At 37.1% G+C, this 16393-nt stretch overlaps 2 protein-coding genes across 2 annotated transcripts in view; one reads left to right on the top strand and one right to left on the bottom strand.

The window, feature by feature from the left end:
* prom1b (prominin 1 b) overlaps positions 1–4178 on the top strand; it is a 43338-nt gene extending 39160 nt beyond the window's left edge. The window contains exons 25-26 of the mRNA XM_079813169.1: positions 491–527; positions 634–4178. Of these exons, the coding sequence (XP_079669295.1) occupies positions 491–512 (22 nt within the window). The 3' untranslated portion in view covers positions 513–527; positions 634–4178. The remainder of the gene's footprint in view (positions 1–490; positions 528–633) is intronic.
* On the bottom strand, positions 3902–15017 carry zmynd10 (zinc finger, MYND-type containing 10; the record flags this gene model as incomplete). Its single annotated transcript, XM_079811774.1, is given in 12 exon segments — positions 3902–4001; positions 4227–4352; positions 7232–7353; positions 7866–7991; positions 8304–8471; positions 12619–12712; positions 12862–12950; positions 13433–13585; positions 13754–13807; positions 13918–14034; positions 14674–14782; positions 14926–15017. Coding segments are annotated over 12 exon segments (1350 nt in total).
* Positions 15018–16393: the final 1376 nt, after the last annotated feature.

Below are 16393 nucleotides of genomic sequence, written 5' to 3'. Positions count from 1 at the left end.
GTATGCAGCCGTACATGCAGCCTACAGGTACAAAACCTTTCAACAGTTTATCTGTTCGTCCATTCGTTTTTCTATCTTTGCATCATGTCCATACGTCTCCTCTACAAACACATTCGTCCACATTCCTCTTGTTTCTTTTACTGCTGACGTCTGATTTTTCCTCACTTTATGTTCATTCTTTCCTTTCCATCTTTCCACTTTTCTTGGCAACACATATTCTACCTTTAATAATTATTCCATGTTCTACAGTCATGGACATGACTCATAAAGTTACTTATGGACTGCCACTTTTTCTGCCACTGTTGTGACATTCCTTCTTCGCCGAAATAATTTGTGTTGTTAACTGATCTTTCACGTGTTTTCCAGTAACATGTCTCACTGTTTATTGCTTGACTTCCTGTCATTCCTCATCTTTGTATAAATTAAGTAACTGGAAATACTGTCATTTTTTGAAGTCTTAGTGAATTTTTCTTTTTTTTTTCTTTTACAGTGGTACTGAGAACTGGAGCTAAATAGAGTTTAGCAAGGTAAGACATTCAATCACATTCTGTCGCATGTTACAGTATCTCAAGCTTTTAAGGCTTGAATCTATTTTTACGAGTCTAAATTATATTTGTTTTTGTTTTTTTTTAGTCAGGGATTGTCTTTAAGTCAAATTCTGAGGACGACAATCGAAGACAGGAAAAAAGGGAAAATGTGTATTCCAGTTTCTAACAATAAAACATTCTCAGACCTTAATTGAAGAATTTCAAGCATATTCTACGTACAATTCATCATACATGGTAAACAGCAATCTGTTCTTTTTTACACTTTCAATAAGTTTTTGAAAGTTTTGTATGTATTTTGTTAATATTTTATAAAACATCCTTTAGACATAATTGTGGGTACATCTAGATTTTGTACAGGTCTTTTTAACATTTGAAGGCGATGTAAAGGGGCAAAAAAGGTCTGTGATATCAGTCTGTGATAATGTATTGATGGTTCTTGATTATGAAACCATGAAATGGTGTTTGATGGTCAAACCAGATTCTGAAGTATTTACAGTAGACAAGTGAAGTACTTCATTTATCAAGTTGTCTTTTGTGAAATGTTACTTTTTTTTCTACATTGTATTATTCAATGAATGAATCAAGTATTAGTTTCAGAAAACATTTCATAGTAAAAGAAAAACTATTTGCTAACGGTAGGTCAAATGCACTGGAAAGACAAATTATCTGAAGCCAATGTCCTAAAAGACTGATTGATCCTATATGTTTGAAATGTCAGTCCTTTTGATACAAGACAATTACACAACTAAAAACAAAGGTAACTCATTTATTTCAGTGTCCTTGTTACATGTTACATGTACTTACTATAGTAATAACTATAGTAAATTGTGCAGTTACATGCAGCTAACCCTAAATCCAATCCTATTCTCAACCATAACCCTATGGTAAGTACATGTGATTAATTAATATTACTCAGTACTTAAATGTATCAAGGACACCTTAAAATAAAGCATAACCAAAACAAATGACTATTATAGATCAGTTAATCTTAAGCAAAGATTTCTGTTTCTGTTGTATTTGTATTTTTTTTTGAGTGTCTTACATATTTTTTGTGTCCACATCAAAATAATGAAAATAGTTTAAGGCGAGACACTACAGGTGAATAGGGATTTTTTTTTAATTACAAGATATCACTGTGAAACTTCTCCAGTTTATTACTGGCATAAACATAAGAAAAAAATGTATTACAAGTTTTGTGTAAATTAATGTTTTAATATGCAAATGAGGCCTTATATACTTAAATATACGCTCATTTGCATACTTTTCCAAAAACAAAATCTGGAAATTGGAAAGGACCATGTTTAAAATTCTTGGTTCTATTTGTTGACATGTTAGATGAGAGGGCTTTTACAGAGGGGATTCTGGATATCTTATTTTGTGCTTTAGTAAATTAGAGAATACTGACAATAGCCTTAAAAAATCAATTTTCGCCATGTTTTTTGGAGTTAAAGGACCTATAACTCAGGATAGGAATGATATATCAACAAATCCCTCTGTAAAAGCCTTCAGAATATAGTTCAGCATAAGACTGCTAAAGTTGGTACTTGTAGGTGCTCTTGAAGTGGATATATCTGACTCTGAGTGTGAGAAAAAACTAATTCTGAGAAAACGGCCTTTAAAGTTTTATACTGTATAACTGCATACATTTCTATAAAACCCCCAACCTACAAACAAAATATATATTCAGTTAATTAATATCAGTAGTGTATAATATTTAAAACACGTGGAAATTGATAAATGAATAAATTATTAATAGCAATAGCTATTAGAGAACTACCTTAAGAGAACTACCTTAACAAACACCAGTCACAAAAACTGCAGACGAACTGTCCCTGTTTGTTGCATATGTCCATCTATAACTATTTGAATCTAATTCTGACGGGGTTTCGTCGTCTAATCTGTTGTTGTTTACTTTCTTTTTACTTGCTCTTGCTACTTGGTCTTTTCTGTGAGCGTTTATGAGCCGATTTCAGCGTTGTCTGCACTTTCTCTCAAGCAGAGAATACACAAGCAAGCGGCAGCGCGTGAGAAATTCACATCGACCAATCAGATGTGGTGTTCGGCTGCAAACTTTCGCGGTTGGTTAGTTCTACAAAGGAAATATCCATATTTGGATTAGACAGTGCTGTGTGTGAGACTGCGAGCTTTATAATGAGACCAAGCATGACATGTTTCTGTGAATGGAGACGGCACGAGAGATCGCGCTAGAATAACTTCTGATGATTTCGGGTAGAAATCTAAAGGCGCACGGTGACAAAATATAACGAAATAACCAACTTAATGTGTAATGTTGACATTTTTTTTATTTTGACATGAAAGCTTACATGTTAAGGGAGCAAACTGGCCCAAAATCTCAAAATTGACCACTGCATGAAAAAACGATGTTTTCACCTGCCGTGTCTCGCCTTAATATGTCCAGTGTGTGTAATTTCTCAGTACAGCATACAGTGGTCATACAATTCCACATAGTTCTCTAATGTACAAACCAAATGCTTTTCTTATATTCCAAAAGGGGTTGTGAATGAAATTCAAACTGTTAAGTTTCAAATATGTTACATCTATAACTTATATCCACAAACTCAAGCGTCTCTCATGGCCTTTGTTCTTTGGCAGTGGTACAGTACAGATTTCCAAGGTCTTGTTGTCACCCATGTTTTGAGACTCACAGGCACTTGTACCAAGTGTTTTGTTTTTAAAGTGTGTGAAATGACAGGGTAACGTGGGATCCCACTGCAACATGGAGGCTGTGTGAAAGTTACAATAAAACAATCAGCTTAAAATGGTTTGTGGTTTTATTTTGATAAAGGTACAAATATAAATACATTTTAAGAAAGGATTCATGTATGCTTAAGAGCTCCAGACAAAATAGTGGCAAGGACATTGTTCAAATTTTCTTATTTTTGTGTTCCACAAAATAAAGTCCTTTATTACAAATGCAATATGTTTTATGTCAGTAAAGATCAAAGTGATTGGATCTCAAATGTATTTTATCAGTTAATTCAGTTCATTTAATAACAATATGTGAGACTAATGGTTATATCATAACAGTTATCAATCAATCAATTTAACAATATGTGCAAATAATAGTTTTATGTAAAATATAATCATGTTCATGTGCATGCATTTACAAAGAATATGTATATATGAAAGCTTTCATCAGGAATGATCTATTTACTCTATTTGAACCCAATATACAAACATAGTCTTCTTTTATTAGCTGTTCTGGCAGGAATAGTTTCTTGTATCTTTTTGTCCTTTTCCATTTGTGTCATTAAATATGACAGTTCATAGTGGATTTGTTCTTATGCACTTCTGAGCATCACTCTCTCGGTCTCATTTAGCGATGCTGTAATTCAGCTGCTGATGTTCAGTTCCTCCTGTAGTCTGTGTATGGCCTCTGCCACGAGTTTGCATGCAGGCTTGTGCTTGGGCCAGTGTTTCACCTGACACTCTCTACAGAGAAATACCAGACAAATTATTAACAATCATATAATCCTGAACCATTACAGATAAAGCTAAAATATGAAAGGGCAATTATAATTTATTACGATGCCCTTCATCTAGTTTATAAGTTAAGGACATTGGTATAGTACTGAACTGATTAGTCGCATAAAGGGGTCAAATCTATTTAAAAAAAAAAAAACATTTTGTCAGAAAACCAACCAAGTGTTGCTTTACCTGTTGCAATACCACTCTCCCTGACAGCGGGAGCAGCGTTTTGCACCCAATCTCCCACAGGCTCCACACTTGGGTTTGTCTGGGATTAGATTCTCCATCACATCCAGATTATATGTTTGAGCCAACCTAATCAGAAGGACGCAGATAAACAATCCTACCATGACAACTCTCCGAAGATTTCTTATCATCATCTATACAGGTGGAGCTGGGAAAGTTGGAGGGTTTCAGAGGAAACGGGCTGCAAACTGCGATAGTAAACACTAACCAGTTCCCTTTCGTTCAGTCACTACAACGTAACGTTAGTGACTAACGAATGGGGGTTTCGCTTAGAAGCCAATCATCTTCGAGAATTTAACAACGCCCAATGGCAGTGCCAATGCCTGGGCATGCAGGATTTGCATGCGTAACTCCGCCCCACTGTGTGGGTATATAAGGAAGTACGCTGGCAACATCGCATTATTTTTCTGCTTTGGAGCCAAGAGCATCTCTTCACTCCTGCAAGCCTAAATTCTGAAGTCCTCTCTTCAGTCTTCGAGACGAGCGGTTCTCCAGGGTGTTGGTGTGACGACGCGTTCCAGCGATCTCACATTGCCTGCCTGCTGATCTGTGCAGTTATCTGCAACAGCTGTGTGTGTTTTCCCTGGGCGCTTCGGCACTCTGCAGAGCTTTCCTCTCACAAAAAGAGCTTTTCAAGACGGTTCGCCTGTGCACTTCCGGGTGCGATTGATCTCCGTTGCTGTCTATGGGCACATTCAATGCTCGACGTGTTTGGGCTTCAGCACGTTCGGGCAGTGTTTGTGGATGTGTCATGTTCCCACTGCGGGAACGTGACCATCGCGATGTCGCGGTCGAGACTCAGTGATCTCCGTGAGGAGAGAGAGTCTCCACTGCCACACCCCAATCTACCTCTCCAAGTGAGGTCTCCGAGTGAGGTGGTACTTTGGCTGGTGGCCAGGGTGACCTGAGGGCGGTGCCGTGGTCCTCGGGCCACACCCCCCTCTCGCACACCGCTTCCCGCGAGTGCTGGACTGAAACAGTGGCCCATCTCTGACGCCTCGTTCGTTTCGTTCACACTCCAGATAGCATCGAGATGTCGATCGCCGCATCTCAAGGTGGGGCGGAGTTACGCATTCAAATTCTGCATGCCCATGGCATTGGCACTGCCATTTGGCGTTGTTAAATTCTCGAAGATGATTGGCTTCTAAGCGAAACCCCCATTCGTTAGTCACTAACGTTACGTCTCCGTTCCCTCCTTAGGGAACGAGGGTTACATCCGTAGCCGAGACGTTATTTAAATGCTGAGCAGCAAGCTCATTGGCTGCAGATGTGACAGGGACCAATCAGAAATTGCCATGTAGTAAAAGATGTAAATGTTATCAGATTGCATTAAAGGGTACATAACACACAATTTCTGCCAATCTCATGGTAATTTAATATTGCATCCTTCATATCTCCGAAGAGTCTTTAGTTTTATCATATTTATAAAAGACAGATACGCTGTACCAAAATTTCCGAAAACTGACGAACTTGTGGAGGCGTGCAGTGGGCGGAGCTAAAGAGCTCTGGCTCTTGCTCTGGTTAATGTGCGCACTAGCTCATTCGAGAGAATTGCCCATACAAGGAATTCCATCGTTTATGGCGTCATACAGGGCAAAACTTTCCAAAACTTCAATCCTGAAGGAGTGTATTTGGCACATAAATACTCTGTCATACGTCAAACTAAATTTTTTTAATTTAACAGTGCAAGTTAGAATGCATGAAATAGCATTAGTGCCCCTGCCCTTTAAGGACCCATCAGCCTGCACCATCTCGAGTTTCATGACAGAAGAACTTGGTATTTATACAGAATATATGCATACTGTTAGACTAACATTTTATAACTGCACCTCATCTTCTCATCATAGTTGCCAAGTCCGCGTATAACACGCGACTTTGGGCTTCTTTTTTTGGCAAGTCGCGTTAAAAAATCACGAGTCGCGGGTTGTGGTTTTTTGGGCTTATTTTAAAAAATGCGGTTGCTTGTTAGGAAAATATAATAAGCAACTTCGTTTCTTTACATTTATGGTCGCTGTTTTGTCCAATACATTGACTGACACTGTCTTCTCGCAGCTTATAGCCGTTCAGTGCAACGATACAAGTGCTGTAGTAATCCGTCCTCATACATCCCGCCTCCTTCTCCCCCCTCATTGAAGAAAAATCACATTCCACGTGCAGTTATATGACGTTATAAATGCACGTAATGATAGTTAGTAGACTTAAATAGACGTATACATTGTTACCAACAATGCCACCAGCAGAGATGAACATAGATGGAGAGGAAACAGGGAGGAGAGGCACCTAATTTAATTAAAAAAACATTTTTTTAATGTATTTATAATTGCAGGCTATTATAAAAAACCAAGTATACCAATAATAACAGTAGGTATGGTTTGAATTAATTTTATTATAAATATGTGGCTATATTGCAGCGCTCCCTTAGTGCTTGCCAGTGTCCCAATGTGCATACTATCCATCCTAAATAGTATGTGACAGTCATTTTCAATACTATTTAGGGCAAATAGTGTGCACATGAGATGTAGGGCTTATCTTTTTCAAGGTTTGCAGTGTGTGTGTGTTCACTACTCACTGCCCCTAACATGTGTGCACTAACTCCGACTATGGGTTACCATAATTGGCCTTCATGTCACTTTTTCTCTTTTTCCATCTCCAAACCTCTTGCTTCTTTGCAATTTGATGATTTTTGTATCAAAAACTATATATATATATATAAAAAAAAAAAAAAAAAAAAAAAAATATATATATATATATATATATATATATATATATATATATATATATATATATATATATATAATATTGATGATAATAAATAATATAATTAATATTGGGCTTGTTTTGGGCTTGTTTTTGAAGCTGCGGTTGCTTATTTGTCTCGCAAGAGTTGGCAACACTGCTTCTCATCCCTTAAAATAGACATTTCCAGATCAACATCAATCAATTCTCACCTGCTAGCTTGCTCTCTTAATTCACTTTCAGAGGGGTTAAAAACATGCGTCACTTGGAATTTAGCAATGGCTTTCCACTTGTTGCTGTTCTCCATTACAATATTATTCCATATCTCTGGCACCTAAATGAATGAGAAAAGTGTTTTGTTTTTGTTAATTTTGTCTTAGGTGACCAAATGGACGTTACCAACTACTGGTTAGTTAGGGTCGGTGATATTTTTTTATGACTTTGATGTGATAGAAATCTGCTATGCTCACCAAGGCTGCATTTACAACAGTAAATTGTGAAATATAATTACAATTTTAAATGGTTTCCATTTAAATATATTTTTAAATGTATTTTATTCCTGTGATGGTAAAGTTGAATATTCAACTGGTAATACCGGTATGCTGATTTGGTGCTCAAGAAACATTTCTTACATATTATCAATGTGGAAACCAGTTTTGCTACTAAATTATTTGATGAATAGAAAGTTCAAAAGAACAGCATTTATAATGAAATAGAATTTACATTGTAACAATGAAAAAGTCTTACAATTGAATGTATCTATGCTGAATAAAAGTTTTAATTTACTTTAAAAATATTACTGACCCCAAACTTTTGATCTGTATGTGTGTGCATTTGCTGCAGTACCTGTTCCAGGATTAGATCTTTTTTAGGGGCCACTGGATCTGTGACGGCAAGTTGACTGAGGAATTGCTTGAGATCAATGAGGTTTGGTAACTGATCTATCACAACCTCTGTCAAAAACCCACAAAGCTGCACACAGAGTCATATAAATAAATATAAAGTTACATAACTGGCATTAAATTAATTATATATGGTGTCAAAGAACATGTACATATCCAGAGACTGTATAAGAGCTTTTAGGCTATGAGAAAATGTATAATTCAGAATGGAATTAAAGTGGGATAATTGCCTCTTCTTTTGATATTTTGTGTTTATAAATATATTATTAAACTGGTATCGTCTTAATATACAGGTATTTTATATATACCTATTTAAAACACAACAATAACGCTATAATGGCTCAGCCACCAATGATATTTCACCAACTATGTAAAGTCTTACCTTCATAAGTTGTGCTTTGTTAAAGCTATTGAAATCATATTTTCTTTGGCAGTCTGGTTTGAGCATCAGGTTCAGTAAAGCCATCCACACCTGGCCATCATGTTTATTTAACTTTAGCTGATCTTCAGGCAGGACGGGCCTCCACTTCCCCTCTGTGTATTTCTCCAGTCTACCTACATGGGTGAAAAAGACTATGCAGTCAAAAAATGTTACCTACCAATCCTACCGTAAAGAAATATTTCACCAAAAAATGAAAATTATCCCATAATTTACTCACCCTCAAGCCATTCTAGGTGCATTCTTCTTTCAGCCGAACACAATCAGAGTTATATTAAATAATAACCTGCCTCTTCCCAGCTTTGTAATGGCATTGAATATTGCCCAAGTTTGAAGCTACAAAAAATGGATTCATCCATTATAAAAGTAATCTATACGACTCCAGTGGGTTAACAAATGCCTTCTGAAGCGAAGTGATGGGTTTTTGTAAGAAAAATATCCATATTTAAAACTTTATAAACTATAATCACTGGCTTCTGGCAGCAGCCATACGCGCATTCGCGAGAGGCGTCTATTCTCACCTAAACTTATGATACGCCTACGTCATAACTCCTACTTCATATATTGAGTCAAAGGTCACCCTTCCGCGGGATGAGGATGCCTATTTTGTATCCTTAAATTATACTTGTGTGCATTGCGTAAATTCTATTTCCATCGCACCCCTGTCTTATTGTCTTATTATAGTGTATTTATTGTATGTATAGTGCATTTATTTTTTGTATTGTGTATAAATCCAGCGTATAGCTTTAGTTCTGGCAGATCACGTTAGTCAAGCTCGCATCAGCTGACTGTCAGCTGATCACGTCTACCTATAGGAATACGATGCCTATCACAGCATGCATATATAAGCTCCTTCAGTATTATCAGCTGCTATCGCGTTTCTCCGGAGCTAATTACCCTCCTCCATCCCCAGCTCCTCCTCTTGTCCAGTCAGGATTTGGCATCTGATTCCCCGTGAATCAGACTAAATTCCCGAATTAGGTTGTACATTTTAATATTGACATTATTGCTATGTGCAATACATCGTTGCTTCTGTTCTGTTTACCCTATGGGGGTTTATCACTGCTCTCCCTGCTCTTATCCATGCTAGGCCCAGAACAGAACCATACCAATCTAAACTATATGCTAATTGTCTATCACTTTGACGATAGTGGTCCTGACAGAATTGTAGTTAATTATGTCACATTTCTTGTTCTGCATTGCTGCTAGGATCTATGCACAAAAGATTTTCATTCCTTGTACACTTGTCAACAGTGGCGGCTGGTCAATAGAGGGCGCTGGGGCGCCGCCCCCATCAAAATTCCAGAAATATTCATGTATACAAAAATGATATAAAAATGAAGTAAAAATAAAATCGTTTACTCATACGAAGTGCCGGCTGTTAGTAAAAGCCTCAGCATTTAATAAAAACTGTCTTTGATCGGTTAACTATTTTATATGTTCTTCAATATGTTACATGGGTTTCATGCACGAGGGACGCCGGACAAATGGATCTCTATCTGAGTACAAAAATCTACGGGCAGCATGTGACCTGAATCTGGTCTCTAATTGGTTTCTTAAAGATCCTCCTCCGGAAGCAGGTCGCTGATCAGAATTGGATGCGTGTTATGTTATCCAATCTGATTGGTTCTCGTCACCTGTCATTCAACTTTCCGTTCTTGGCAACTAAAGCGAAAGTGCGCGGGCGACACAGTCACTCCGACTCCGCCAAAACCTTGTTAGGAATGGATGATCACTTTCGTAGAGATGGCAGCAGTTAAACCAAATTCTTTCACAAGGCGTTCGCTGGAAGAAAAAAAAGGACAAAGGATCCCGAACCAACGCGATTTACAAATCCAGCAGCAGGCCAGTGACAGAGGACGAAGCTACACTTGGAGCTTCACACGCTTGTTATGAGAAACGTAAGGGGCTGGCTGGATGTGTTGTTAGCAATGCCCTTTATTGCTTTCCCTGTCTTTTATTTCAAAGTGTCGGTACTGAAGTTTTGTGGACAGCAACGGGGGTAAGAGACCTCAAATATCTAACTGAACAATGCCAACGTCATGACACTATACTTTGATGACTGACTTTGATCAGAGAGTCATTGAGAAATTTGCTGGCCAGAAAGAAAGGAGAGCAAAATGAAGTTCAAGTAGTCAACATGCTAGTCTGTTGTTGCTGTTTTCTTTTGTTTTTCCTTTCCTCATTCAATTATATGTGGGAAATGAATGTGTAAAAAGATAAAAGTGAAGACACTGTTTTCTCTTTAATGCTTGAATTTAGTCAACATGCATCTTGATACTGCCCAAAAAAACGACCCCCAAAAATAATTATCACCAGCGGCCACTGCTTTTCAAAGATAAAGTAAAGTAGTAAAGAAGTAGTAGGAACTCAACTCTCTCGTGAACGCGCGCATGGATTACTTTTATGATGGATGGATACGTTTTTTTGGAGCTTCAAAAACTCGGGCACTATTCATTGACATTAGAAAGCTGGAAAGAGCCAGGTTATTATTTAAAGGTGTCATGAACTGGCTTTTTTATATATATATACTGTTGTCTGAGGTCTACTTGTGACGTTTGCGTGGTTTTTACATTCAAAAACATCATAATGAATAAGTAATAGGCTATTTTCTACCATGGTTTTGAGGCTCTCTCAAGGCACAGTCGGTTTTGATGGGCGTGCCGCACTGAAGACTTGGAAGTAAACGTCCATGGCTAGGATTGGATAAGCGTTGCATATTTAATGAGCTTTGGCTCCCACATGAGTACACGTGAGGCATTGGGTGCGTCTCAATCAGCTCCCTAGTTCAGGGCACTGATCAGGACATAAGTCAATGGGCTGACTCCCTGATCAGTGGCCTGACTAGTGAACTAGGGAGCTGATTGAGATGCACCCATTGTTTTGAAAGTGTGTGACAAACGGCAACCGGAACACCGGAACAAACACAATGATTTATCTCTCATCCACCCACAATTAATATGAATGTTATTTTATATTACTTGGCCCGCCTGATCGGTGGATATACGTGCGCACCAACGTTGCAGACAGCATGATCAAAACTTCCACGATTGCATTTTTCCTTCAAACATCAAGTTAAGAGAGTGAACAACGCACATCAAGGAAATAATGTTATTTCACTATTTATGATGATATGTATTGGTAGCCCGTCTGGAAAACACATAGCCCTGGGACGTTGGGCTGCCCTGTGACAGTGGTAAGTTATGTTTAGTTAGACATGTACACGATGTAACATTGTATTTGATCTGTAACAATGCAATACTATCACATATAAAACATTTTTACTCACATTAGTGATTAGCTTCATGCATTCATGTAATATCATCCTGTCAGCAAATCCAGTCTCTTATTTACAAACGAATCCGGTGAAATGAACATACGTGCAATGTCTTCCCCACGTGAGCTGGAACCACTCATTCCTAATATTATAATACGAAGGAAGCTTATGCAGGGACTGTGTTCTTCCACAACCAGGCACAGCGCAATGTATTACTCTCTTCGGCATGTTTATAGCTTGGTAGCGCAATCCGTTTAGCTCCACAAGTCGGTGGGCGGGGCTACAGAAGCAGGCCCACATATTTATCTGTAGAGGCGGCGTTTCTGCATCCTATTACATCAGTGATCTACATATTCTGAGAGCTCTCGTTTTCTGGGCCTGGTGTCTATAAAAGCTTTTCTTTGACTAACAAGGAAGTTTTCAGCTCTGAAACTTACAGGATATTCTTATATCACAATGAACTTTTATATATCAAAGGCTCAAGGGAAAGTTGATTTCTCAGTTCATCACCCCTTTAATTTAATTCCCATTGTGTTCGGCTGAAAGAAGAAAGTCATTTACACCTAGAATGGCTTGAGGGTATGTAAATTATGGAATAATTTTCATTTTTGGGTGAACAATTCCTTTAACAAATGTTGCTGAAGCTTGTTTCCACCATGAAATAAAAATAATAAAAAAAGTAATTCCAACATTTATCTCACAATTCTGACTTTTTTTCTCACAATTGCATGTATATCTCACAATTCGGACTTCCGACGATTTGAGTTATATTGGAATTGTGAGAAAAAAGTTGAGATTTAAACTGGCAATGGTGAGTTATACTGTCTAAATCGCAAGATATCAACTTGCAACTGTGAGAAATAAAGTCAATATACATAATTGCAAGTTAAAAACCTGGAATTGCATGTATTCTGATTCTGTGAGGTTCTTGAATTAAAAATAAAATAAATATATGATCATACATATGCTTGAAACACACTAACCTCTGTTCCAGGGGCAATGTTCCACCAACTGAACCAGCACACAGGGCATATTATGAGTGCACAGCATCCTCGACAGCACACTCAAACTCAAACTACATTAAAAGGGGAAATTTCAGCATTCATATGTATTTAAACTGTAAATATATTTTATAATTGATTTGTATTTAAATGTGTATTTTTATTATTTGTTTTATGTAAAATGTTTAATATTGTCTCTTTAAATAACCAGTAGTTGTAATACCTCTCAATGTGATCGGTGATGTAGCACAGTACTGACAGAGCCTTGATAGAGAGGTCAAACTCGAGCATGTCACTTTGTCTTTGCAGATCCTGTAACAAACATTGTACAAGTTCTGGTAAATCTAATGTGAATTACGCTTTTCATAACGAGTTAAATTAATATTTGGTGTAAGGCTAAAAACGTCCCATGCACATTTTGGTAAAAACATAACAGTTACGGTTAACATAAAGGTCCGTTTACACCAAGAACAATAGCTATAAGGTAGTTATAACAATAACTATATTAGCATCCACACCAGCGGACGATAATGTTCTGTTTATTCTAAGCACGTGCTGCAGTTTTGTCATCCACTGCTCTAAACGAGCTCTTTAAAGCAGGATCCCCAATTCGTCAGTTAACTTCTGATGTAACGTCTCCGTTCCGTTACATTAGTAATAGTAACCTAGACGTTTTGAAAGTGATTCCAGCGATATCGTTTCTCAGTGCCGTTATCGTTCTAGTTGTGGAATGAACTCTATTCTTTTATATTTAGAACGCTATCTTTATAGTTATAGTCCTTAGTGTTCTTTACCTGCACAGATTCCGTGTCTAACAGCTGTGTGTGTTTAATTCTGTCCTCAGTTGGGTTCTCTCCAGAGACAGAACGTCCTGCCAGAAGTGTGAGTTTGCGATGACAGTAATCGACTAAATCAAGCACACTATCGCCAGCAGCTTCACTGGACTCCTGCATGTGTAAAACACATCAACATTTATGCATTTTCATATTACTACCATATCATAAAGTGGTCTTAGTTTCTAGGCCATCTACTTTAGGTGCAAACAATACAATTTATTTTTGAAAAATTACAAATCTAGATATAAAAACCTGTTTTCTCAGTGAATATGTGCTTACCTTGTGGTACATAATCGTCTCCAGCAGGTTTATAATTGTAGCTTCATGGTGAATCTGAAATTAGGAGAAAATGCTATGACTCAAAGGGACTGGAAGAAAATGTATTTAAATAACAGCCTGGCAAGGTTTTGAAAACTAGGTCATTTGAAGCTGAGTCCACTTACCACCATATAGAGTAGAAACGTACTCTTTGGATTAAAGTCCTGGAGTTTGCAAATTATGGGTAGCACTTTATGTTTCCAGACTTCTGTAAGTATCATTGCATGTACCAGTGTCGGTATCTGGAAAAGGTCATTTATATGTTTTCATAGGTGTATGCAAAAATATCAGCTTTTTAAAAATATTTAAGTGGGAGTATGGTAAGATGTGCCAGTGGGAAAAGTTGATCAATTATCAAGTGATGACACACACATTTATTACCGTTCATAAAATGTGGGGCAGTAATATTGATATTATCGAAAAAAAAGTATCTTGCTCACCTGGGCTTATTTCATAAAAAAATATTGTGACATGTTATTACAATTTAAAATAATAATTTTAATATAAAAAGCTGAATTTTCAGCAATATTCAGTGTCACATGATCTTTCAGAAGTTATTCTAATATGCTGATTTGGTGTTCAAGAAACATCTTTTTTATTATCAATTTTGAAAACTGTTGTACGGCTAGCCTATATAATTGGTGGGGAACAAGATACGTTTTTCTTTTTTTAACAATAAATGTCTTTATTGTCAATTGTCAAGAATACATTTGTTTCAATACTATTTCCATCTATTATTAACTATAAAAGGTATCCTTAGGAAATCTACAAATACAGGAAAGTCATATAAATGTCTTAATTGTCAATTTAATGTGATCAATATGAAATTGGCACATTACCCCACTTTCCCCAACAAATTAGACCGATAAACAACCAATTACCTTTCCAAGAGAAACAAAGAGATCTTTTATGAATTCCTCCTGGTTGGCACTGGCATTCAGAACAGCTTGCATATTCAGCTTCTCAATGAATTCATGTTGGCGAAACCACCTTCACACACACACACACACACACACACACACACACGGAAAACACACACACACACGACAGTAATATTGGGTTGGGTATTCTACATTAATGTGTTTGTCTTAGTTTACCGTTACTTTTATATAAGATATTCGCGTAACCGTTACTTTGGGCTTCCGATATCACGTAGTGACATCTTCTCCAGACTTTGAATGTATCCTTCAGCTTCTCCGTGTAGAAGTAATGTTACTGAATCCATCGCTTTTGAATGTCCTCCGCTGTCGAATGTGAACAAGCAGGTTTTAAACTTGTCGGCCAACGCTCTTCTAGTTAGGCTACTACCACAACAATCAGAGGGATAACACCTTCCGTTTCGTCACTATGGTTACAGGTACACATTGAGTGCGGAAGTGAAGGAGTTCTAATGACACTGATGCTGCTGTTTGGTTGGTTGGTTATTTGTATGCCAGAATTCAAGAGAAGATTATGAAAATTGTATTTCAGTGCAAAAATTTAGGAATTCTACAAATACATTTTATGTATTATTAGTTTATTATGCAGGCCAAATTGCTAAGGTTTTTAATAGACCTGAAAAACGTGTAGGCCTAGGCCTAAAAACATCCTCAAAAGCACTTTATAAAAGCTTCCATGTTTCTAGCATATCGTAATGGGCAATGTGTGTGGGCAACACGATTTGTTTGACCTCCTGAAATTGACAACCATTTTCTGAATGTTAATCATTTCACTGACATACCGGTATTTCTTTTGACATTTTTTCTTTGACATTTTTAAAGTCTCCTAAATATGCATGGAAGTCAAAATCACTCAACCAAAATCATTAAATGACATGGTCCAGTTAAGACCTTTGCCATCATCAGCATTTTCATTTTTCTCTCAGATGCTGAAACAGTGCATGATTTCCTGTTATGCAAAGTAAATTAATATTTAATGAGCATTATTTACTTCATGATTGGCTGAAAAAAAAATATTGTTCCAAACCTCTTTGTGTTAAATGTTTGACTAGGTCTGACTAAAGGGGTCAAAAGACATGAGAGCTGGAGCGACCACCCAGAAACAGAGTGTGAACACCCTCACATTTTGTCTAAAATGGGAAGTGCACTTCAAAAAGATGGTCCAAACCACAATACAACAAGCACTAATCTCATTTTATTTATACCTGTAATTATTATATTGATATTATCTGTGAAAGATTCTCTTAATTAATAAAAACTGACCATGAATACATTTTATGTACATTTTATACATTTTAAACGTGCTAGATGTACAAAGTGTAAAAAGAATTACCAGCTACAGCCTGCATGGCAAGCTTTCGTTTAAATATAAAGTCATTCCAACAAAATGATCGCTCTGGTGGACAGAAAAGACACCTGCCTTGCTGAGTTTATTTGAATTGTAGAAAACACATTACTTTTAAAGCAGTTAAAAGTTACAGTATTGTAAGATAATATGTGTGTGTCATGATACACACAAAACCTTTCCTTCGACACTCACTTTTTCTTTCCTTTTAACATCTAATATTTATAGCTGATCTCTGCTGTAGCTAAAGGTAGGCAGCTGTTTTCATTGACTGTCTTCGTTTAAAATTTAAAATTTCACATGACTCCTCATAAACCA

Source organism: Gobio gobio (genome assembly GCF_949357685.1).
Source record: "Gobio gobio genome assembly, chromosome: 3".
NCBI classification, from domain to species: Eukaryota; Metazoa; Chordata; class Actinopteri; order Cypriniformes; family Gobionidae; genus Gobio; species Gobio gobio.
Note: the sequence above shows the minus strand (reverse complement) of the source record. Positions and strands in the feature narration are given on the sequence as shown.